At 49.5% G+C, this 24,569-nt stretch overlaps 1 protein-coding gene across 6 annotated transcripts in view; it reads right to left on the bottom strand.

Moving 5' to 3' along the window:
• ZNF516 (zinc finger protein 516) overlaps positions 1-24,569 on the bottom strand; it is a 114,674-nt gene that overhangs the window by 43,258 nt on the left and 46,847 nt on the right. For all 6 annotated transcript variants that reach the window (XM_057526491.1, XM_057526488.1, XM_057526487.1 and 3 more), the window contains exon 2: positions 21,961-23,901. In XM_057526491.1, coding sequence (XP_057382474.1) covers positions 21,961-23,731 — 1,771 coding nt within the window. In that variant the 5' untranslated portion in view covers positions 23,732-23,901. The remainder of the gene's footprint in view (positions 1-21,960; positions 23,902-24,569) is intronic.

The following is a 24,569-nucleotide window of genomic DNA, read 5'->3' as shown; positions in this document are numbered from 1 at the left end:
TCCCATACCTCGTGCTGAATCACTGCGTCTCACGGAGAGGGAAGGCCAGGCCCCCAGAAAAGACAGACAAAACTTTAAGGATGGAAACCGCAGGGCACTAAGACATTTTATGAAAGGGATGAAAGCTTCATAGTTGGAACACACTTCAGTCCCTCTGGAGGAGGCCAGCTCCACAGGGAGACAGGTCCCCTGTGTGTCACACACATCGCAGAAGACGCACGGCCTTCTCTCTTTCAGGCGGAGCTGGGAAGCCCCCCGAGCCCAGCTCCGTGGGCACCTGGACAGTCGGTCTGGGAAGGCGGCACATGCTTCAGACCATGTCAACGGCCCTGAATTTGCCCATCAGTGACCAAAGCCAAGATCTGCAAGTTTTCCAAACTTACTGTTTGGGGCTTTCTGGTCTTTAGTCAAATATATAATCCCGTTTCAAATCATAAGATGTAACCCAAGCCCAAATATCAGATTAGGAAATTGCGATTTATATTCTCTATAGGCCTTAAGAAACAGAAGGCAACAGTTCCTAAACTACTTACCCTGAGACTTCATCTGAAACATCTTTGAACAGTCAATGTAGAGCCATCTTTGATGGGAAGTAACTACACATCGAACCTCCACAGTAGTGGAGACCAAGGCTTACAGAGTCATAGGAAGGAAAACTTGGGGAAAGACTTCATCTTTGGCAAAAAGTATTTCTGAAGATACACGTTTCCCTCCATCTTAAATACTGCCTCCTTCCCAAGTTGAGTCTAGATAAAAAAACATGTACTCCATTTCTCCACTCTCCCTCCTCTAAATTAATCTCCAGTTTCGGCTGCTGTTCATCAGCAAGCAAAGAGGAAAGAAGGATGCAGGCAGGGACGTCCATCCGGCCATTCCCATGCTTGGCCAACATAGCCCCAAAGACCTCCATAAAGAACCTGGAGAACACAGGGTCAGGACGGCCTGGGATACTGAGAAATAAACAGATTTTCACAATGCTTCGCAGCTTGCGACCATTTGATGGTTGCTGTAAAGTTTTGAAATGAAACTTGGCAAAGGGTCTCCGCGAGATGCCTTTGAACTCTGAATGCTTCCACTCTGTAACAACTTACCCAGTGGTTCATCTGGCCCCTGATTCCTGACTTCAAAGAACAGACTGTCCCCGTCCCCGGCAAGGGCAGAGAGCTGGGAGCACAGTTTCAGCCTTAAACGTTTTACTTCACGATCCTCTCAGCTCTTTCCGCATTTTATTAACCCATGAAAACGTGGAAACCAAAGCCATCAGGACAACTCCAGGAATCCTGAACGTTCAAAATCTGAAAACTTTTCTGCCTTCACCCAATTTGAAAACATTTCATGACTTTTTGTCTTTACCGAGGATATCCGCAAGCAGTGCATCGATTTCTCTAACTCACGCTTTGTTAAATATTTAAATAAGTGCATAATCCAAGAACAATTTTTTATGACTTTAACCTATCCCATTAAGTAATCCTCAATAAAAACCTGTTATCTCAGAATTCACATCTGACACTTTTCTGCTATTTAAAGCCAAGAAATAATAAAACTTGAAGGAATTTTTTAATCCCTTTTTTTGATGTAATTAATTACATTAACTTGGTAGCTTTCAATGAGAGAAAATACTGCATAGGAGATTTTATTATTCCTAAAAAAGAAAGAAATGCATAGTTCCTTTTATGGAATTACTGCTGTCACTAAGTTTCTGCATACATTTCAGAAGTTCCTAGGTCAATATTTACATCTCTAAAGAGAAATGCTATTTAAACACTCAAAGGACGAAAGGGTGCTAACCTATTAAATGTGAAATCCTACCACTTAGCTAGTTTTCAAGTTGCAAGTTTCTCCACTTAGGGGTCAAATACAACTGTGAATTTTTAAAAGTAAATTATAAGCAGTCTGTTGGTATCAATAAAATAAGTGTGTCAGTAAAATACAGTCTTTTAGAATTTCTCTTTCCCAATGCTTTTGGGGTCCCCAGTACATGGTTTCACCGCTGAGAAGGGCATCCTTCATCAACAGTAACTCACTCAGATCCCCGCCTGAAATAAACTGGCCTCGTATGTGGAAAAAAAAAAAAAAGGGAAAAAGAAGATTGTGTTTCTTGGACTAGCCTTTCATGTGAGAGTTAAGGTGAAAACAAAAACGCTTTAGCAAAAATTTCATTCAAAATGTAATTAATCTCTATTTTCTCTTGAAAACCTGTAATATAGTGCTAAGCAAGAGAAAAAGGAACCATCGCTTTAAAAACATAAAGAATTTAGTTGTGCGTCAAAAGCTGCACAAATAATGACAGACCCAGTTTGCTACTAAGTGAAGATACAAATGTCCTTCTGCTTGAGGCAACTACAGAAATGCCACACAGAAGAAGCAGGGGCTGCGGAGAGGGGATCTGGATGGGACCCGAGGCCTCGCTTCCCAGGTAAGAAAAGAGACACAACAAGTCTGTGCAGAGCCGGCGTCCAGGAGGGGCGGGAACCCCGTTTCGACAGGGCTCCTGTGTATCTCACGCGGTCTCACAAATAGAGCCCGTCAGCTGGGAGAAGACCCGTTAAGTCACAGGCTGTCCCCTCAGTCTCCGAATGCCAGGAATGAGTTACACCTCCAGCTTCCTAGACCCCGCGGGCACCAACTGTCCGGAATTGTACATTGAACTGTATGCAAAAGCTAATAATATATCAAGTTTTAAAAAATGGGTAACAGAACTATTATTTGTCAGATGTGTGCAAGTGTAGGTGTATATACGCACTCATGTAAGATATAAATGTGTTTGTGTATAAAGAGTGTAGCCAAAGGAGATGCACAAGAAGGCACAGCTGAACCAAAAGCTCAACCATCGCTGCCTCTGAGTAAGGATGTCACTTTTTTTTCCTTTTTCCTCATCTGCATTTTCTACAAGGATTACACTGTACGTAACATAACAATCCAGGAACGTTCATCAGAATATACGTACTAAAAATACGAATCATCTCATAACCATCATCTTCTTACATTCGTTTATGCCCAAATGCCAAGGAGTCGGGGCTGTGCGAGGCCCCGTGGACCAACAGCCCGGTCTCTTGGTGCCCAAGCCTGGCAGAGACAACAACCCTGGCCAAGTCAGCACGATGGCAGCCAGGTACCGCGGTGGCTCTGACACCGCCAACAGCTCCAGGGGCGAGGATGCTTTTTGTTTAATATTTGTCTAATACCTGCGTTTCTGTAGTTTTTCATTCTTAGGAGTCGCTTATTGCTGCTCTCATTTCCTTAAGATCTCTGCTCGGCTTGAGATTTAAGGAAGCTGCGCATCTCATCTCCAACCACAACTGCTCAACTGTCTGAAGCTGTGAAGTCCTTCAAAGCACCTCTTACCTACGGCCCCCCTCCTATCACCATCCCACCCCCTCATCTCGGTAAAGGGCACCTTACCACATATCCGAGTCCCAGAAAAGTAACCTGTCAAACTGCTAGAATCGGTAAAATACTAGACGTGGGAGAAAACCCAACCAGCTGAAGCTATGGTCATGTAGATTTCTCATTTTAAGGGCATATACACTATTTGGGGAACTATTTACATGTGGGGAAAGGCAGAAGCAAGGGCAAGGGTTACATTATTTTATGGAAAACAGCAGATACCTAAAGAAAATAATTTCTAAATCTGAGAAATGATCAAAAGAACTTGGGCACAAAAGCAATTCCTGTAGCTATAAAAGTTTATGCTTCACATGCCTTTATGCCGTCTTAAAATGCTGGGGGGTACACCCCCTGAAAGTGTTATATTCTAAAAAGCAAAGTACGTATAAACCAGTTGTTCAAAAATAAAATTACATTTTTTTCTCAAAAAATTTTATGTTGGGCAGTTAAATTCCCAAGACTCTCCCCCAAATGGGTACTTGACCCAACAGTCGCTGAAGGTTACTGAACTTCCACAGACTATGGCGATCTTTTGAAGACACTAATAACAGACCCAAAAAATTTTGGTGATTCCCTGCCCCCCACAAGAAAAAGGATAAACAGAAGAGAACAAAGAGGCAGGAGACCTCTGAATTCTGAAGGTCAAGTGAAACACACCCAAGGTCACTGAAACACTATTCTCACGTGTATTTCCCACCGTCAAGGGAAACCAATGACTCAGAAACGTTCAAAAGCGGTGACAGCTTAGGAGTCACCCTGAGTTTAGGCTGAGGCACGTCGGAAAGGGGGACGGAGACGTGGCTTGAGGTGACATTCAGGGTGCCGTAAGCCCTGAGACAAAGGACGGGTCAAACTCCCCCGAAGAACACAGCTCTGGCCCGGCTGCTGCTGCTTCCCTGGCCGCCCAGGCGATGGCCTGGCCCACGTGCCGGCTGCACAGGAGCAGGAAGTGGGGTGATGGACACAAACCTGGCAGGTCCCAGGTCAAGGCCTCCTGATTTAAGGGACAGGTCACACGTCCGGGGCACGTCCTGAGCCCTCGGGCTCCACCCCGTCTCCGAGCTGAACAGAATCCAGCCTGGGCCCCTGGTGAGGTCTGTTCTGGCAAAGCTGCCACCTCGTCCCCCCCTCTGCCCTCACAGAAACCTGCTGGACAGCTCAAGGCAAGGGCTGGCTTGCAGGACACACGGGGCACTGGAGTTCCCTACTCTGCAAACAGCCGGTGTCTTCAAAACACCCGAGCAGGACCGATGCGTGCACATCAACCTAAAATAAATCCGATGAAACTTTCCCAAGCCCACGATGGAGTTACTATGTAAGAACTACTCTGAACTACACAGAGGGATGCCTGTATTTTGGCAACACTTCACAGTTCTTTGGTCTTACTTACAGTAAAAAAGTATATACATTGTGCCACAGAATATGTATTTTCAAGAGAAAAAGGAGTTTTTGAAGACATTTCCATAGATCTTACGTCACCAGGCAGATCTGGCACCCGAGCCACCATGGGTCTTCCTGTCTCATGCATGGGTCAATCTGTATAACTTTGGCCATTTTAAGGCAGGGGTTTTTTTTTTTTTTTTACTCTTAATTGATTAATGCACCAGACAATCAATGATTATTATTCCTATTTTAAGTAAAAGTACGGCTACTTGAGCAATTTAAAGTAAATCCCAAGCAGACTGACATATATACACTGCTATGTATAAAATAGGTAACTAATGAGAACTTGTTGTACAGCACAGGAAACTCCACTCGGTGCCCTGTGGTGACCTAAATAGGAAGGAAATCCAAAAAAGAGGGGATATATGTATATGTATAGCTGATTCACTTGGCTACACAGCAGAAACTAACACAACATTGCAAAGCAACTCTACTCCAATACAAATTAATAAAAAAAACAAAAATGCATGAAGAGCATGCTCTTTCAAGAGAAAAAAAAAGCCATCAGCCATAGGGAAGCAAGGATATGCATTTCCTTGGGCATTTGTGACAAGACTGCCAGTATCCTGACCTCCTATGGATTAACCCTATCAAACTGATCATTGAATACCTTTTTTTCTTCGTAAGAGAAAAATTCATAAACCACAGAATTTTAAAATTAAAAAAAATAAAATAAAATAAATCCCAGCCAAATTCAGCCGAGTTATTATACATGCTAATCATGCCAACCTGGTCTCTGGTGGCGTTGATTAGAACCCAGTAAGTCACTGCTGCTGGCTGCGGGTGTGGAGGATACGGCCTAAGTGAGGCCGGGGCGGGCACTTGGCGGAGAGAAGCCAGGGGACAATGCCATCCCGACCCCCAAAGGGCTGCAGCTCCAGGTGGCAGGTCTCAGCAGCCTCCCCTTCAGGAGTCAAGGGTGAAGCGCACGCCCTCCCCCTGCTCAGCCCTCAGGGCCCGGCTGTGGACCCAGACACAAGCAGGGCTGTCCCTGAGACCCTGAGACTGGGGACTAACTTTCTGGAAACCGAGGAATCAGAAGTGCAGGTCAATGCAACAGTCGAAACAAGTATGGTCTCGAATTGAAAGAACTAAGTACGAGGCAGTTCTAGGACTGTAAGACAAATGTCTCCATGTTTATGGCGAGGTGAGGACAGGAGACACCCAGACAGCGGCTACACGGAAAGGAGTCGTGGACCAGACACACCTGCGCGCACAGACACAGCGAGGAGGGTGAGGAGGACAAGCATGGTGACCTTATTAGGGAGAGGAGAGGTGTGTTTCCAATTCTGCCAAGAAAAGGACAAGCTAAAGAGTTTAAATTACAGGCAGTAAAGGCGAGAAGGAAATCTCAGATTATAAAATACGTCCAACTGGAAAAATAAAACCATCTAACATAATTCTCCTCTGCACAAGTCTTGAAGATATGCAAAGATAACTCATGTTTGTAATTGGCTGGTTGAGTTTTACCTAATGAAAGAGCACAAGCGGTCCTGTCAAAATCGTACGCGGTCCTGCAACCAAATGTGGCATCATCTTGCAGACTGGCATCGGCATGGAAACCCTGTGCTGAGCACATCTCAAGGCTCAGACTGGGATACGCTCAGAGATGCCAGAGTCTGCCCAGCAGCAGGCAGCCCTCCCGAAAAGGTCAGCGAAAACAGGTCTCCACACCAGGGTTCATGTGCGGTCTTTCCAAGGGAAGAAGCCCCAGAAGGAAAACACCCACAAGCCCTTTTACAGGCTGGAAAAGGAGAAGTTACAGGGATCACACTCTGCGGTTCTGAAGTCCCTCAGGGAGAGAGATGCAGCTCAGTCCTTCCTGCACGTTCCCACAAATGCTCCCCTGATGTGACCCGGAAGGACCTCGCCTCAAACACCAGGTCAGCGACAAGACAGGACGAGACATCTGTTGGCAGGAGATAACGCTCACCTCTGAACCGCATTCAGGTGGAGTCAGGACCTTCCGCTGACTCAGGAAGGCCTCATCTCAAGGTGACACCAGACTCCAGAACCTTCCATTTCAATTACAGACCAATCTTTTAAAATGAACTCGGGAGCCCTCTGTATACTCTGTGACGTCAGAGGGATGGGAGGAGCCCCACTGCTTTGGGGACGTTTCCAGGTGCATCGTGGAATCTACAACTGATAAGTCAGTAATCCTTCAACAGTTCAAACCAGGGACAAAGGACTCCCAAGGCAGTGGTGATTTGCCAGATTTTGTTTCACATGTTTACGGAATATTTTCTTAACCAAAACTAAATAAGGGTAGATCACACACAGGCAAAATCAATTCAGAATCAGAAGAAATACATCCAGTAAATAAACCACTTCAGGACTAGAACCGAGTTCCTTACGCTGCTCTGGGGGAGGGGTTGTCAGTCGTCGGTCATGACTATTATTTGTGAAAATCACAGGCTACAGATCACGGACCACTGAGATTACAAGACACGTCTCTACATCTGGGCAGCCCAGGTCTAGAGTAGGATCTAAAGGAGCCTTGGGTCTCTTTTTATTTTGAATTAAGGAGATAGGCCCGTGTGTGTGAGCTAAGTTTCAGCGGTTAAGGCTGGAGTCTTCTATTTTTACACCTTGACTCTTAGCAGATTCTTTGGGGCATCTGCAAGGGTCCCACAAAGTCAGGGCAAAGCCGTGACCCCAGTACTACACCCACCACGGAATAGTGACACCCCACCACGGAACAGCACTGACCCAAGAGACAACAGCAAGCTTCAGCCCAGAAGCTACCAAATTCCAAACAGAATGGAACTTTCCGTTCTGATGACTGACATCTGCACAGAGAAGCAACCCCCTGCAGTATTATTCTCTAGGACGGGTTTCAGTAGCTTTCAGCATCATGGTTCCCTCATGCTGTGGGAATGCTCAAATGTGTCACGTCGTTCTGGCTCCAGGTGCTTTGTTGAACATTTTCTGTGTTAGAAAACGCTAAGATTTTTTTTTCATCACGCAAACAGACTGAAGGCAATTATTGTTTTCTCTTGAATCTCTTTTTCCACGAGCATTGTTTTGACCCTCAACAGAGCTAATGCACGTGTTTAAAGTATTAATGCGTGTAAACGATAGAAAGAGAGGTATCTCTACCAGAAGGCCCTCCCCTTTTCTTCCTCAGCTAATTATCCTTTGAACATTCACAGCCTGAGGTCCCAGCATCTCCATCTAGTAGTAAACAGAGCTGCTGAACAGGCCTTAGTCAGCCAACAAGCAGGCCAGGAAACAAGACCAGATGTTTCCCGGGTGCCCAGAAATAACCACCTGCCAGAAGATTCACCCAGAGATAGGCACCAGGTAACACACAGGCTAGCCAGGTAATCTGAATTTCACACCGAGGACAAGTAACTTTTAGCATATGTCTCAAACATTTCACGGGACGTGCCTATACTAAAAAAAAAAAAAAAGAAGTATTTGATGTTTATCTAAAATTTAACAGGCACCCTGTATTTTTTATTTACTAAACCTCTAACGTGTTCTCAACTAAACAAATACATTATTTACATGAATGACTTCAAAGGAAACACTGTGTGAATTAGACGCACGGTCCAAAAACAATGTGTGAATGCTGATGTAAACACCAACGTTCTGTATCACGAAGAAAATTACTTTTCATCTAGACGCAGTATCGTTCGTTTACTGAGAAGAGCTGAATGTATTCATGGAAAACAAAGGAGAAGCCAGTATTACCTTCAAAGGACCCAAACCACAGGGCAGGCACTTAACTAATGACTCCTAGTCTCTCCTGTGATGGGGCCTCTCGGAGCCTCAGTGACTCCAGTGGTCCCTCCCATGCAAGTGAGGGCCTACCTGCAGCCCCTCATTCCTGCACCTTCTCTGGGCAGGTTGCCAAGACATCCCACCCCCGGTCCCCGGCCCGAGGCCCTGCTGCTGGGCTGGGCTTTGGGGCAGAGCACGGCTGGGAAGGGGAAGATCAGGACTGTCCAAGAGCCAAGGAGAGAACAGGCACGACTCTAGCAGGTGCAAGGTAGTCCCCCACCAGCTCCTCCTCGGTCCCCCCTACCTGCCTCTGCCCAGCCAATGCAAGCAGCGTAACAGAACAAGCTCTTGACCTTTGGAGTCACTTGGCTTCAAAACTTATAACTGGTACAATCTGGAGAAAGCGTCCTTGAACCTCTAAACCTCAGATTCCCCACTAACACCCACACCCCACTGCGTTAGGATGGTTTACCAAGCCTTCAGATGCTGGGTGAAGAAGCTAGCACATGGACATTTGTGTGTAATAAGGATATTTCAAGCCAGCGGAGGAAAGACTGATGATAGAACAAATTATGTTGGAAAAACTGGACAGCAATATGGAAAAAATGTGAAAACGTCTCACAGAACACATTACAAGTCCCACGTGGTGAGCACAATGTGTAATAAGGTAAATGTAATCAGGCAAACTAGCTTTATTCAATGAAAATATTGTAACAGTAGGGTAGGGGGTGCCTTTCTAAGCATGTACAACTGAAGAACCATAAAGGAAAAAGACTGCCAATTCTGACTTTTTAGAACTTCTGCAATAAAAGACTTCATAAAAAAGTCTTTTATTAAACTAGGAGACAGTATTTAAGGCAAACAAAGATTCATATCCACAATATATGAAGCGCTCCTGTAACATAATAAGAAAAGGACAAACAACACATTATAAAAATGGGCAAAGTGCATGAACAGGTAAATCACACAAGAAATACAAATGACCAACAAACATGAAAACATGCTTATTCTCACAGAAACTATGAAAACAGAGATGAAAGCAATAAACGTGTATATAACACTTTTCCTTTGGGGCAGCAACTGTAGTACATTTATAACACCCAGAACTGTTGAAGGTCTGGGACAATGGACCCAACTCATAAACTGTTGGTGGATGTGAGGATATTACAACCTATCTGGCAAAATCTTCTGAAATATGAAATGTGCAAACCCCTCAAACCAGCACCTTCATTAAAGAAATCGATCATGAAATTCTCCTAAGTGTTCTCAGCACATTTACTGCAGGCTCTACTTGTAATGAAAACTGGGAAAAAACTTCCACGTCCACCCAAAGGCAAATAAATTACGATCACGTTCCGTTTGACGCAGGTCAGGAGACACTCCATGGATGTGGCCGATTCCCAAGACATGCTGTTTGCTAATCGCGCAACAAAACAAATAAAATGATCTTATTAAGTATCAAAACAAGAAAAAAATTTGCGCACGTGTATACACTGCATATGTAAACATTCTTTAAAGACCTGAGGGTACAAAATAAACATCTCCTGAGTGGCTGGGGTGGGGAAGCACGGCCGCGGATTCGCCACGTATTCACCAATGACTTGTCCGTTTTGCAAAGAATGAACAGAATTCTAACATCAGTTGCATGTGCCAGCCGGGACCCGGCCCGTGAAATGTTAGCCCTTGCTCGTCCACCTCCATCACTGCCCCCGTGACCCATGGGGGCCGGGGACACAGGCTCTGGAGGAAAGAAGCAGAGAAGAGTCAATCATCAGCCTGGGCACGGGGCTGGACAAAGGCAGCCTTGGCCGCTCCCATCCTCACCGGGGGGCAGGAGAGCTAGGGTAGCGCCAGGAACAGTCCTCAGGCAAGAAGACCAGGTCTGGGGGACCCTAACCTTGCCCTGGAAGGCCTCCCCCCACCAAGGGCATCCGAGGGAGCTGCGAAGTGACACTCCCCCTGCAGGGCAGAGGGACAGGGTTGGGGGTTGGGGGGGGGGGCAGATGGCAGTGGAGGTTCCCAGAAGGAGGCCTGTGGGAATGACAAGGGCAGGGTCACGGCGATCTGTTCCGGGCACACTGGTCACAGTCTGGGATTCTGTCTCTGGCCTTGGGACACAGACAAGACAACAAGCACAGGGTCCTCTGAGACCGGACAGACTGCCACGTGGGCCCCCTGCTCCACTCCATCAAGCCTGGTCGTGCACGCCGAGCACTGCGTGTGAGCTGACGTCCTGTTTCCTCCCACTTCCTTACTCCGCTTTGCCCGTCTGCTAAGAAGAGGAGCGAGGGGGAGGAGCAAAGGGCCTGAACGGGATGAAGCTGACCAGCGGCCAGCTGGGCGGGCATGGCTGACGGTGGACCAACAGATGGCGGGGAGGAAAGACCAGCCCCTCACCTGCCCTGTGCACCTGCTCTGGGAGGCTTCCAGATGTGGCACTGCTCCGACAACTTCTACAAACTTCTACTACACCCCCCATACACTAGACCTTTAAACTCAGAGGGAAAGATCTTCAACACAAGAAGGAAAAACCCAAGAAATTCGGACCCAGAACGGAAAAGAAATGTGGACATTTAAAAAGGGATCCAAGAATCACGTCTGCCCAGTGCTATCCAGCTCACCAGGCAGCTCTGTGTAAGCGATTTCATCTCTTCCCAGCTAACTTTCAAGCACGATGCTCTTTTGTAACTGGGGTTTCAAAACAATATCAAGAATTTGTTTCTGAGTTGTGAGTAGGTTGTCACCATGGAAACTGCAGAGACTCTTTTCTCTCCTTGGTGTTAACACACAACCTGTCCAGAACCTCGTGTTCAGAGTTTCCAAAATTTCCCAAGTCAGGACTTTGCAATCCCTTTCTTCACACCTGAAATTCAGGAACTCTGTAAGTCACCTCCAGGTGACACATTTTAACTGCACTGTGAGGCCAGTACTGACACTCCTCTGTCAGCCAAGGAGCTTTACAAGAAAAACGGCGTTTAAGGGTTTAATGCTTGTTTTCAACCTCATGGCCCTGCCCTACCAAATTTCATCATTTCTGAAAAAACAGCCCCAAATCATATTTCTTAAAGATGAAAATGTTCATTCCACCCCATTACTATGCATTTCAAGTCCAGTACTGGAACAATCTGTATAAATCATATCTCATGAATTCTGCAGAGATCAATTTTTAAAAGCCAAGAACATCATAGACAAGTTTTAAATCAAAGCAGTTACAGTACCTAGGAGTCAGACTGGGAACCTGACCATCATCCCAACATCAAAAATGATGTTCTCCAACGAGCCAGTCCATTGATGAACTCTTCCATCACTGGATTATTGTCTGCAGGAACAACCTGACTTCATGATTTTGGAGGAAGCTGCCATTCCCCAGCAGGTTTCAGATATTAGGCTTAGGCACACGCGGCATTTTCTATAGGGTGACCAACCCGTCATCAGAGGGTACCAGTGGGTTATCACTTTAAATGATCTATTTCAGTAACCAATCAGGTCATTAAATGAAAAGAGTAGTCATAGTAAAGCTGGAACACAGTTGAGTCCCAGTGCTGAAAGTAATTATTCTGGAGTTCTCAAAAAGAACATGAGTAATACTCAGATCTGGCACATTGTTAGGGGAACATATTTGGCAGCCAGCAGTCAGCCCAAATGTCTTACTAATCTGTGAAAAAACTTCTCTCAAATCAGTGGCTGCCTTTGTAAATAAAACAGAAGACAAGGCATCCTTTAAGTGGATACGACTTCACTGACCGCACACACAGATACCGGTAAAATTCCAGTAATGAAGGTGTGACCTTCTAATCTTTAATCCAGAGAAGACTATCCCTAGCTTTTTCAATTCCAGTAAAATATAGATCTGAAACCACAATCTGTTTTAATACGCAAAGGCTTTAGACAAACCGTGTATGCAAATACTGGATCACATCAGCAGCCTACAAAGGTTTCATGAAAAACCAGCCTCAGATTAGGTCAGGCACACAGGAAATTAAGAACTTAAAAAAAAAAAAAAAAAACTTAAACTTACAAATGAAAAATTAAGAACTTGTGCCAGAGACATGTACACAACAAAAACACTTATCGAATAAAACCTAAATGCTTGAGAAAAGAGAATCTCAACTAACTAAATGATTCACTGTACCCACAATGAACACGCAGACCAAGGATGATACAAATCGAATAGCACCCACGGTACAGAGCTGGCTGAGCCAGAACGTGCCACGGGAAGGACAGTACATCCTGAAAGAAGGGGCCGCCTGAGCTCTGGGTGGGTCTGCTTCCGAGGTCACGGGCACTGACTGTGAACTTCAGACTCCCAGTGGGCTGGGCCAAGGCAGGAGCAGGAAAGGGATGCTTTTCTCAGCAGGGCCGGGGCGAGGGCACAGGGTCTGTGCAGCTTCTCAGCATCTGCACATCGAGGATTCCCCCAAGGGATCCAAGTCCCAGCGCCCCACACAATCCCTAGACAGTCCCGCAGCTTCTCACTCTGCCTCGGTCTTGGGCCCTCGAGCGCCAAAGCTGTGTCCGTCACCGACTGTGCACCAGGCCTACCCTGCGGTCACAGCCCCAGCCCGGGTCAGGGATCAGCCCAAGCGCACGTGTGGCACGTGGACCCTGAGCCCCAGGGCGGTCAGGTGGGCGAGGCGTCCAGAGCCCCAGGCCCCGCTCCCGATCCTTCTACGGCCGCCAGGCACGGGGACCCTGGCAGTGAGCTGGGAAACGCTCGGGGACCTGAGTCACCGCATCCTGGGAAGCCAGCCATGACCGTGAGCGAGGTCAGAGCTGACCGCACACACACCAGCTGCCGTGCACGTGGCCATCCAGCGCTGGAAACGCAGAACCCGCTTCAGCTCCTCCAGTGATAAAGGTTCACAAAGAGCCCGGGACGCAGACCCCAATCACGGCACCGACAGGAACCACGCAGGATCAGAAGTTGTGAGAAAGGCTCCTCGCAGAATACCAAACTCACCAAAAATCACCCCAAACCTAACTAACTCCAGCCCATCCAACAAGCCCACGATATCATTTCACGTTGAAGCGGCTCTTTCAACTTAAAAACATTGCGGGATCACAAGAAGTTCATGTTAAAACACTGTTGGTTGAGCCATGGCTACTATTACTAGTCGTTGCTACTGTTACAGACGCGAGGTGACTAGACAACTGGGTGAACTTCCCCGCTGCTCCAGGGCACAGTCCCTCCCAGGAACACCCCACACCTCTCCCGGGAGTTCACCGGGGACGGAGGATGGACCTGACCGACCCCTCCTGGCGGGGCTGCCGGCCACTGCACGGTCAAGATCACCGCAGGGCGCCAGGACGAACAACTGGGCCCTGCCCGCCGAGAGCACAGTTCCAGGAGAGGGACGTGCCCACCGTGTGGGGCACGAGGCCGACGCCACGAAACTGCAGAGACGCAGAAATTCCAGGAACACGGCGGGTCAGGGTTGGAAGTGAGAGTCCGGGCGGGAGGGACTTCCAGCCTCCAATGTGCTCGCTGGGGAAACGGGATGCTCGGGCCCCCAGAGGGTTAAGTGGGGAGCTCTGGGCAGGGCATTCGGGGCACAGAGAAGGTGCAGCGGGGGAGACGGGGAGGCAGGTCAGGGCCACGGCTGTGGTCCCAGGAAGCCAGCGTCACGAGCGGGAACTCCTCGGCTTGCAGTGACAGCATCAAAGGGCTGAGCAGATCAGCCACCCGTGCGCTTTCAACCAACGGTACGAAGAAGGGGTGCTGTCAGGTGTGCCCCATCACAGGCCCAGACAAACATTATGACCACGCTTCTGAGCACAAACACAGGCCGGGGCGTCAGTGCTGGCTGGAATGACGCACCTAAAACAGCTGGGACAAGGCACCGTCTCGGGGGTGACACCCGGCTCAGCAGGTGTGAACCTCGCTTCCGAAGCCCAGGGTCATTCTCCTGCAGAGCTGACCGGGACACCCCCCCACCCCCACCCCGCCACTGATCAGCAACGGATGGTTCAGAAGCAAAATCAGTTCAATCCACCTCTTCACATGTAAGGCCACATCTCAGGGGACTGGGGTGAAAGACCCAAATTCAGTTGTTTCTACTCACTACTGATGGGTCACATCTACCAAGAGGGGTCTCATGCTTCACATGAGAAGTCACAAGCTCCTGTCTGAACTGGAGGAGACCAAGCTCCTCTTCACGACACGTGAACCACAGGGAAAGAGCCGAAAATCGTAGCCAGCGTCATCCATACCGCAGACTGGGGAAAACTAAGTCCAGCAGGGCAACAGGACAGAAATAACAGGATTTAGCATGTGAAGCAGAGACGGAAAAGACTGAACAGCAGTCACATCAAACAAGACTCTGTAAACACAGTGCAGGCATTTTTCCTGGAATCCAGGAACATCGTTAATTTTGCCTTCAGACAACGCCCACTCGACGTTTACCCCGGGCAGGCAGCCTCCTAGTGACAGAGTGAAGCCGGCATCCCACGCCGCCAAGCACGGGCTTCCACAGAGCTCGGCAGGGCTACCTCCATCTCCGTCGCCTCCAGGGTGGGTGGGAGGGGAGACCGGGGATCCGGAGCCCTGGACGGGGCCTGAGCCATCCTGGGACCACACGCTTCTGCCCCTCAAGTGACAAGCCAAGACACACACCCTCTCCTAGGCTGGGAGACGGACCCTGCGGACCCCAATTCTGGTTCTAACTCTTGTACCAACAAGAGCCGTGTGGACAAGATGTGCAGACCATGCCGGGCACCAAACAGGGACACGGTGGCAACAACCCCGCTGGTGGCGACCCCAGCCCCCATAGTGCCACCCAGGAAGCCAGACACCCAGGGGTTGAGGACTGAGGACACACAGCTACTTCGTGCAAAAGGAGAACCACAACCTCGGCGACCCCGCTCTCGTGCCTTCCACCACCCACGCTGTCCTTGGGCAACAGACACACCTGGCGGCTCTGGGCAAATTACAATGATTCCCCTTATGCCTTGGTTTCCTCTCTGTTAAAGTTGGGGGGGTGGGCAGACCAACATCCCTCAGTTTCTTCCCAGCTCTAAAATTCTATGATTCTATCTCGTGTGAAAGAGAGAGATGGAGACAGAGAGACAACGGAATCAAATGTTTGAACTTTGCTAACAAACAAAAGGGTCTGCATGGTGTCGGCTTAACGACGCTGAGGACCGTGCATCCCACGTGTGTGTCTCAGTGGCAGGAAGAAAATCCAGAGTATAATCTCCAGAGTCTAACGCGTTTCACAGCATAATAAATTCATTCTGGAAGGTCGGGGATGCAGCGTTGTGTTCCAGCAAATAGGAGCATGCACCGATGACCAATGTTTGAAGAATCAGAATACAATAAGCACACTTCTAAGGCACTATTCTCATCATAATGCAATCTTCCTGGGATAATTCAGAGGCATATCAGGGGACCACAGGGCCAGTGAATAATTACCGTCGTCTCCGTGCGCATGCTGACAGAGATGCTTCTTGTTGCTAAGAAGCTGACTAAACCACAGGGCATTCTGCAGTCGGCTGTCAAGTGCGTCTGGATATTTTTCGTAAAGAACTTCACTGCACTTTCCTACTGAATAAGAATTTAATAGGAGGGTTTTCAAGTCTCACTTTATTCCCAACTAAGTAAATTCCTCGATGTTCAGGACAGCAGAAAACACTAAGGGTGGTGTCACCCTCACATCTGGCTGAAAGGCATCTGTCTGCATTTTACGGTCCCTCTCCTGTAATCTGGAATCAACCAGCTCTTCCTTGATCTCCATCTCTGCCGTCCGGATTCTCCTTGTCACCGGTCCCCACCCTGGTGCCGTGCTCCGGCCGCTCGCTGTCACATGGCAGAGAGCCTCCCAAGCTCTGTGGCCTGGCACCTGCGCCAGCATCACCACGGCCGGGGCACTTCCAGAGTGGCCGACCAGCCTGCGTATGGACATTTATTAGGTATCGCTCAAGATGCCTGTGTGATGAGGAAACTGGGCCCGGCGAGCTGGACTGAACAGTGTCCGAGGAGAGCTGACCTCCTGATTTCACTTGTACCAATTCCGCAGGCCCCTATTTAATGGGGGGCCCCGGTACCACGTAGCACTGACGCCGCTCAGGATCACAGGGTTTGTAATTGTTCAGGGTTGTTCCCAGATGTGCCTGCCGCTTTCCCCCGGTTACACGCATTCTATCTCCCATCCTCTCACTTTATTCATGTTCTCTCCTCCTTGGTCTCCTACCCCTTGTTCTTTGTGGTGTCATTTTTAGCCTCTTGGGCGGGGGAGGCGGGGGGAGGCACAGATGAAGCCCTGCGTTAAGACAAAAGTCCTTCCCGGGCTTCCCTGGTGGCGCAGTGGTTGAGAATCTGCCTGCCAATGCAGGGGACACGGGTTCGAGCCCTGATCTGGGAAGATCCCACATGCCGCGGAGCAACTAAGCCCGTGCGCCACAACTACTGAGCCTGCGCGTCTGGAGCCTGTGCTCCGCAACAAGAGAGGCCGCGATGGTGAGAGGCCCGCGCACCGCGATGAAGAGTGGCCGCCGCTCACCGCCACTAGAGAAAGCCCTCGCACAGAAACGAAGACCCAACACAGCCAAAAATAAATTAATTAATTAATTAAAAAAAGAATCCTCAGTGTCTGATCATTGTTTAAAAAAAAAAACAAAGTCCTTCCCGATCACTGAGCATCAGAGATGGGAACCGGGCGGGGCTGCAAACAGGTCCCAGCTCCCCTGCTCGGAACGTGCACGCCCTTCACCAGAAGGACGATGGGGAGAATGCGTCCCCTGGGAGCTCCCTCTGCTCTAGCGCTAAGTAAACGCTAAGAATAGGTAACAATAAAAGCCGCCCGTCCCAGCAGGCCCGGCCGCCACTGCAAACACCACCCCCAGGCCCACCTCACACTCCACCCTCTGACCTTTGTCCCTTGATTCCCCCTAAATCCTGCTTCAATGGGACAACGTGTAACGACATTTGCTCCCTAAGCTGTTCTGATGACCGTCCATGGTCTATCAAAAAAGTAAAAAAGAAGAAGATGATTGGCTGGTTAACCTTTTGGAGAGCTGCATGACCACAGCCTGACCCGCCTGACCCGCCGCGCACAAACGTGGACAGTCGGTCAGTCTCAAAGCACGTGCTCAACCAACATTTTATAATCAAAACACTCTGGCTCTTCTTGCAATGACGACATAAAGAAGATGAGCTCTAACACCCGAGAGTTTGGCCTGGTGGCAGCAAGCGGAGAGATACGAGAAAGTGGAGGCTTTCTGAAATAAATCCATGACTTCCTTCTAATTATCTTTTCTTCCCTTGACTGTATTTTTTTTAATTCTGAAAACCCTCTCCTTACTTCTCCCAACTACATGTAACACTATGGCACTTGCTCTAAAAACTTTTTATTCTATTAGGTTGAGCCATAGTGTTTGTCAGTCAAAAACAATCAAATATTTGCAATTTCATATTTGCAATTTCAAAACTTGGGGTTTTACTATCAATTAAGTTACAATCAGTATCCAAAGATATAGAGAGAGGGTGGGCTCAACAGACTATACGCTTGATGCCACAGAAGTGAGGATAACAAAAAACAGTCAAAACCAAGGATATACTGTACAACACAGGGAAACAGAGCCATTATTCTGTAACAACTTTAAATGAAGTATAATCTATAAAAACACTGAATCACTATGTTGTACACCTAAAACTAATATAATATTGTAAAGCAATTATACTTCACTTAAAAAAATACCTGGGGTGGTCACCTAACTTTTAGCCGAAACAGTATGCAGATAAACAGCAGGAATGGGTTCTGCATCAAGGCAAGGCCCCCAGCACCAGGCAAGGCTTCTCCCAAGGGTACCACGTCTTATAGTACAGGGACTTCATGAAGAGAGTCCTTTGAGACACAGTCAGCAGGCTTCTACCACTCCTAAGTCATCCTAACGCTTTCTAAGCAGAATTCCACTTTGGCCTGTTGACCTGTCCTCAGTACTAAATTCTGAACACCATGACTCTGCTTTGTGTTTGAAAATGTTAATTTTTCTAAATTTCAACTATATGCCCTTTCAGAGCTCCTCTTCCCTAATTAAAAGGATTAATTTTTGTGAACGCCAAAGGGGTACTTTCTATCAGTACCACATCACTTTCTCAATGAAGATTTAAATCTAGCTCAGTAACACATCTTAAGTTATTGAATTTTATTCACAACTTCGCTCTTAAGACTATTTTAAGACTGTAATGAGGGCTGCTGGGAGCCGGTCTTATGTGGAAATAAAGGTAATGTGACAATCAGAGCTTTCCAAAGGAGTAGACGCAACACTCGACAACGAATATTTCATGAAAAAAAGCAAGTTTCTTTCAATTAATCTGATAATGCAAATTGTCTCTAGATCCAGGAGCAGCATTCAAATCCACCCCTGGATGTCCAAAAATCTGTGGGGAAAATCATAGCACAATGGGGACTTACTGGAAGGGGCACAAAGGTCTGAACTCTAACGCCAACTTTGCTACTGCAAGTAGCCGGATTCACTCTTCTGAGAACTAGTATGATCTTCTGTCCCTCAATTTCTACATGTTTCCTCTAATCATTTTAACCGGTCATCCCATCAAGGTTCTGAGAATTTAGAGTCATGTCACTGTTTAAAGATCTAAGTCATCTTTTAGTGACAAGAAAGGCAAGTATTTTCCAAAGCTAAATGCATTTTTTAACAAGAGAAAGGCTCACTGCAGATCAAAATAGAGGATTCAACATACCCACTTGCTCTTCCAAAGTGGCTGCTTCCAAGGCCTTTGCCAATCCCTGCTAATGAGACTGCTTTGTGAGTATTAAATCCATATAACACATCTCTCTCTTTAAGGGGCATCCATGAAGCAGCGATTTAATGCCAGCTAGAGCATTAAAGGCCTGCCATGATATAAAGTTTGTGTTTTTAGGAGGAAAGCTACTGTCCTTTGGGGCTACAGTGACCCGAGCAGACCTACAATGTTCTTCAACATTTTATGCCACTGTCATGCCATAAATTTCTTTTTCTAGTCTCTCAGTAAGCTACCGTATTCTATTGTCAACTTGTTACACCCACACCATATATAATCTTGTTATGGAATCACCTGAGGTATCACGTTTCTCAAAAAGTTGATTAATACAGAGAAAAGAGATATAATCTCATTAAAAAGTAAATGATAATCTCTAGAATTTAATGAACCTGAGAAGGAACAAAACGAGTAAATTCCAACTTACAGTGGATGTAATTTGATCTTTCCCACATCTTGACATTAAAAGCACTACTGAATTAGCTTATTACTAATCATTTAACTGCCATCATAATATATAGGGGTAAGGACACCTTTCCCAAATATTAAAAATATTTCTCCTCAAAGTAGGAAAACAATTATTGCCAGCTTTAATATTTCATCCAATGTGCTCCAAAAAGCAGCCACAGTACTATTGGAACGTGACCAGTAAAATCTATAGTTGTCAACATTTTTTAAAAGGAAAAACAAAAATTAATCTTCAAAAATGCCACCCAGGGGCTCACAATTGGGTTCCCCACGTCTTACACGACAAGCTGCTACAAGAACCCAAAAAAGCTCACAGAACTAGCACTGCATTTTCAGAGAACAGTATATTCTACTACTCCTTCCCAGTTAATGACTAAGAAATGAAATGCAAGATATGAGCCCCCGCTCTCCGCAACTAGAGGAAGCCCATGAACAGCAACAAAGACCCAAGGCACCCAAAAATAAATAAATTAATTTTTAAAAAGGGGGGGGGGGGCTTCCCTGGTGGCACAGTGGTTAAGAATCCACCTGCCACTGCAGGGGACACAAATTCAAGCCCTGATCCAAGAAGATCCACTAAGCCCGTGCGCCACAACTACTGAGCCTGCACTCTAGAGCCCACGAGCCACAACTAGAGAAAGCCAGCGAGCAGCAACAAAGACCCTATGTAGCCAAAAATAAATAAATTAAATAAATTATTTTAAAAAACGTTTTATTTTCATTTACCTACATACACATATGTGCAGATTCAGCATAGATTGATTGCCCTTATAGGAGCAAAGAAACAACTTTTTTCTACACTTTTACTGACTCCACATATACTTGAGTGTATCAGATGCTCACACAATACGTTGTATAGACCTGTAATAATTAAACTCTGTTCAGGAGAACTGGCTAAATCTTTAATGAGGGAAAGGTGACATATGTTTGTGGGTTTTTTTTAAGACATGCATAGGGGAAGTCTTCCTCACTACAGAATATAAAAAGCCCAACTGAAGCACCTGGATCTCTATCGCCTCTGACCTTTCAGTAAAAGCAACATCCATTAACCAGTTTTCAGGGAGAAGAGAAAAACATCCCTGGCTATAGCGGGGAAAGTTACAAGTTTGTAACTGAAACATCACCTTACACTTAAAAGAATTACCCGAAACAAAAAATTATGAAGAAAATATCAAAATGTTTAAACATTTATTTTAAAAAAGTAGGAAAATGATGAAAATAAAGTTGGCCAAGCATCTTTAAATACTTACATAGCTGCAATTCGGAAAGTAATCTGGTTCCAATTAGCCGTCTCTAAGCCCACAGGGTTACCTGAATCTAAGGAGATTAATTATCACTGCGCACAATCCCAAGTCCCTCTTTCACTCCGCTGCCTGGCGCAAGGAGAGGGGCAGAGGGAAGCGTGTGTGCCCCAGCTCACGGCGAGAAGAGAAGGGCACACCTTGGAGGGGCTCCGTCACCTGTTCTTTGCTCAGAAACGTCTGATGCCGCAGAGAGACCATCACCTCCACAGCCAAAGGTGCGAATTTATGCAAACGCTATGGGCGGTCAGCAAGCAGGAGCCTCAAGTGGAGCTGGGGGCTCCAAGCACACACTGGGCGCAGACCACCTGAGTACCAGTCTACCAGAGCCTGGGACGCCGGGGATAGGGCACCAAGCGCAGGGTTATCTGGCTGTAGCGCCACCTAAGTAGGAAGCTACCTGAGCACCGAGACTATGTGGGCCTGGGAAACCAAGGAGCCGGGTCACCTGGGGACAGGGCTAATTGAGCCCAGATTCCCTGCCCATGAGATCCTGGGCAAGGGTTAGCTGGACCTGGGTCACCCGGGGACAGGGCTACCTGAGCCTCAACTACCTGGGCATGGCTGATGGGCGAACCAGGTCTACCTGGCCTGGGCCACCGGGCGGCAGTCTACTGGGCCTGGACTTCCCCGGCTCAGGACCATCGGGCACAGAGCTCCCTGAGCCTGGACCACCTGAGCGTGAGCTACCTGAGCAAGGGCTTCCTGGACCTGGGCCACCTAGCTATGGGGCGACCCAGACACAGGGCTACCTGAGCCCAAGCCAGCTGGACGTGGGATATCTGGGCAAAGGCGACCCAGGCACGGGGCCACCGGGACCGGGACCGCCCGAGCCCACCGTACCCGCGCCTGGACCACCCGGGCGCACGCGCTCACCTGGTGCAGGGTGGGCCGCGCCCTCCTCTCCGCTCTCGTAGGCGGCCTCGTCGGCCAGGCCGGAGCCCGGGGAGTCGGCGGCGGCGCAGGCCGAGCCGGGGCTGCTGGGCTGCGAGGCCGAGTCGCCCTCGCTAAGCGAGCCGCAGCGGGCGCGGGGCGCGCGGTCCCCGGGGCCGTCGCGGTCACGGTCGCGGCGCGCGCGGCGATGCACCCGCGAGTGCAACACCATCTGGTGGTACGTGCGGAAGATCTTGCCGCACTCGAAGCACTCGGACGACTTGCCGTGGCCGGCGGGGGCGGCGGCGCGGCGGCTGGGGCGCGCGGCCGGCCGGGGGTCCGGGGGCCCGGGCGCGGGGTCCCCGGGCGCGCCCGCCCTCTTGCGTGGGGGCCCCTGCGCGCCGGGCTCGGGCTCGCGCTTGCGCTTCTCCTGGCTCACCAGGATGAACTCACGCCGCTCCTTGTCGAAGGCCACGTCCCCAGCCAGCGCCTCGTCCCACGCCGCGTACTTGAGGTACTCGGCCGGCTCGGCCACCCTGCCCCGCGTGGCCAGCTGCCAGGCCTGGTAGCTGTTGACCGGGTCCAGCTCGGCCACGCGCCGCCCGGCCTGCCCGCGGGCGGGCGCGCCAGCCGCCGGGCGCAGGTTCAGGCACTGAAGGAAGAGCTGCTGGGAGTCGGCGGGGCCGGGCGCCGGGCCCTCCCCGACAGGGGCCCGCGGCCGGCCGGCCTCCACCCGGCGGTGGATGGCGTTGTGCGCGTTCAAGCTGTCCAGGTTCGTGAACAGGTTCCCGCACTTGGCGCAGACTTCGTAGAGGCTCAGGCCGGCCACGATCACCTCCTCCTGCACCACGTTGTTGATGGTGGCGATGGGGTCCAGCTCGCTCCGGGGCTTGTTCTTGCTCCCCGCCTTCGGGCCGTGCGCCTTCATGTGGTTTTTCAGGAACCACGGCTCCTTGAATCTCCGGCCGCAGATGTGGCAGCCATGGTCGAAGGAGCCCCTGTGCTTCTTCATGTGCGCCTTCAGGAACCAGGTCTGGCTGAAGGCCTGGCCGCACACCTCGCAGGGGAACTCGCCGGGGGGCAGCTCGGGCTTGCCGTTCTCTGCGAAGGCGTCGCCGCCGCGGGGCCCCTGGGCCGTGATGTGGTCCTTCTCGATGTGGCTGAGCAGGGACTCCTCCCGCAGGGTCACGTAGCTGCACAGCCGGCACTTGAAGGGCTTGTGCGCCTGCTGCACGTGCTGCTCCAGGTCCTTCCTGCGCTCGAACTTGCTCTTGCAGAAGGCGCACTGCCCCACCGCCGCCGCCTTGGCCTCCTCCGCCGCGCACGCCGCCCCCTCCGCCCCCTCCGCCTCCTTCTTGCTGCTCCTCAGCAGGATCTTGCCGCTGTCCACCTGGGTGGCGCCGTTCAGGATCTTGTTGCAGGCCGAGGTGCTCTTCGTGGGGCTGGCGCAGCCGTCCAGGCCCTCGGACACGCGCGTCTCGCCCGCCTCGGGCTCGTGGCCCTGGATCAGAGTCCCCGTGCGGTGACCGCGGATGTGGATCTTCAGGTTGCCCTTCTGGGAAGCCCGGTGGTCGCAGTAGGGACACTTGTAGGGCTTCTCGCCCGTATGCTTGCGCATGTGCTGGGACAAAGAGCTCTGGAAGGGGAAGCTCTTGCCGCAGATGCAGCAGCTGTGGCTCAGCGCCTTGTCCCCGTCCGCCTCGGGGCTCCTGCCGGCCCTGGGTGGGCTGGGGCCCCTTCTCAGCTCCATCTCGGCCTCTCGGGGGCGGTCCATCTCGACGACGAGGGCTCGCCCGGCCGGGGCGGGCACGGCGCTCGGTCACGCGGGCCTGCGTCTTATCTCTCCATGTTCAGGCGAGCCTCCCACTTGCCGGCTGCAGAAGTGCGCCTGCCCCGCGGAGGGGCATGTCTTACCTGGAGAGCATGGCAGAGGGCAGCAAGGACCTGGAACAGAAAAGACACGGAGATCTTAGGAGCCAGGTTTCCCCGCATTAACAGGGGCCCGGTAACTTCCGCGGACAGCGATCTGCACGCTCCTTCAGAAAGCCAATCCCGTCCAAATGAAAGAAAGGAAGCATTCATGAAAGTTTATAAACAGACGTACAAACAGCTGCTTCCCTTTAAAAAATCAGTAATTAAACAATTAATGACTGATAATAATTGTGTGCTAAATCGTTAAAATAAATCATCGTAAATGACTGCGCACCAGAATAATTTTTTATCAAAGATATCCAATCTTTAAGGAAAGACTGTGGTGAGGGAGTTAGTGGGAGTGTGAGGAACACGGGAGACGGGACAGGAGCGCGTCTGAGAATGAAGGACAGAGACACAGGCCAGGTGGAGGACGGCAAAACGCGGGGGCACGTGCAGGACACGTGAGCTGCGAGAGGGCGTTCACAGCCGGAAAAGGCGCTTTACAAATGTATCTTTGTGTCTCGGTGAAACAGATGATTTAGTGAAAGAAAGGCCGCGAAGGGCAGGGGCAGAACCCTGAGGTCCTTCCAGACCTGGGCCTAAATCTGCTGCTCTAGCACCTGGCGGCCCACGCCAGCTGCCCCGACGGACACCACTCCCAGGGGTGTGTGGCCACCAGGCCGTTTCCACCGCGACGT

The sequence above is a fragment of the Balaenoptera acutorostrata genome, chromosome 13, assembly GCF_949987535.1.
Source record: "Balaenoptera acutorostrata chromosome 13, mBalAcu1.1, whole genome shotgun sequence".
Lineage (NCBI taxonomy): Eukaryota > Metazoa > Chordata > Mammalia > Artiodactyla > Balaenopteridae > Balaenoptera > Balaenoptera acutorostrata.
The sequence above is the reverse complement of the archived record's forward strand: the minus strand, read 5'-3'. Positions and strand labels throughout refer to the sequence as shown.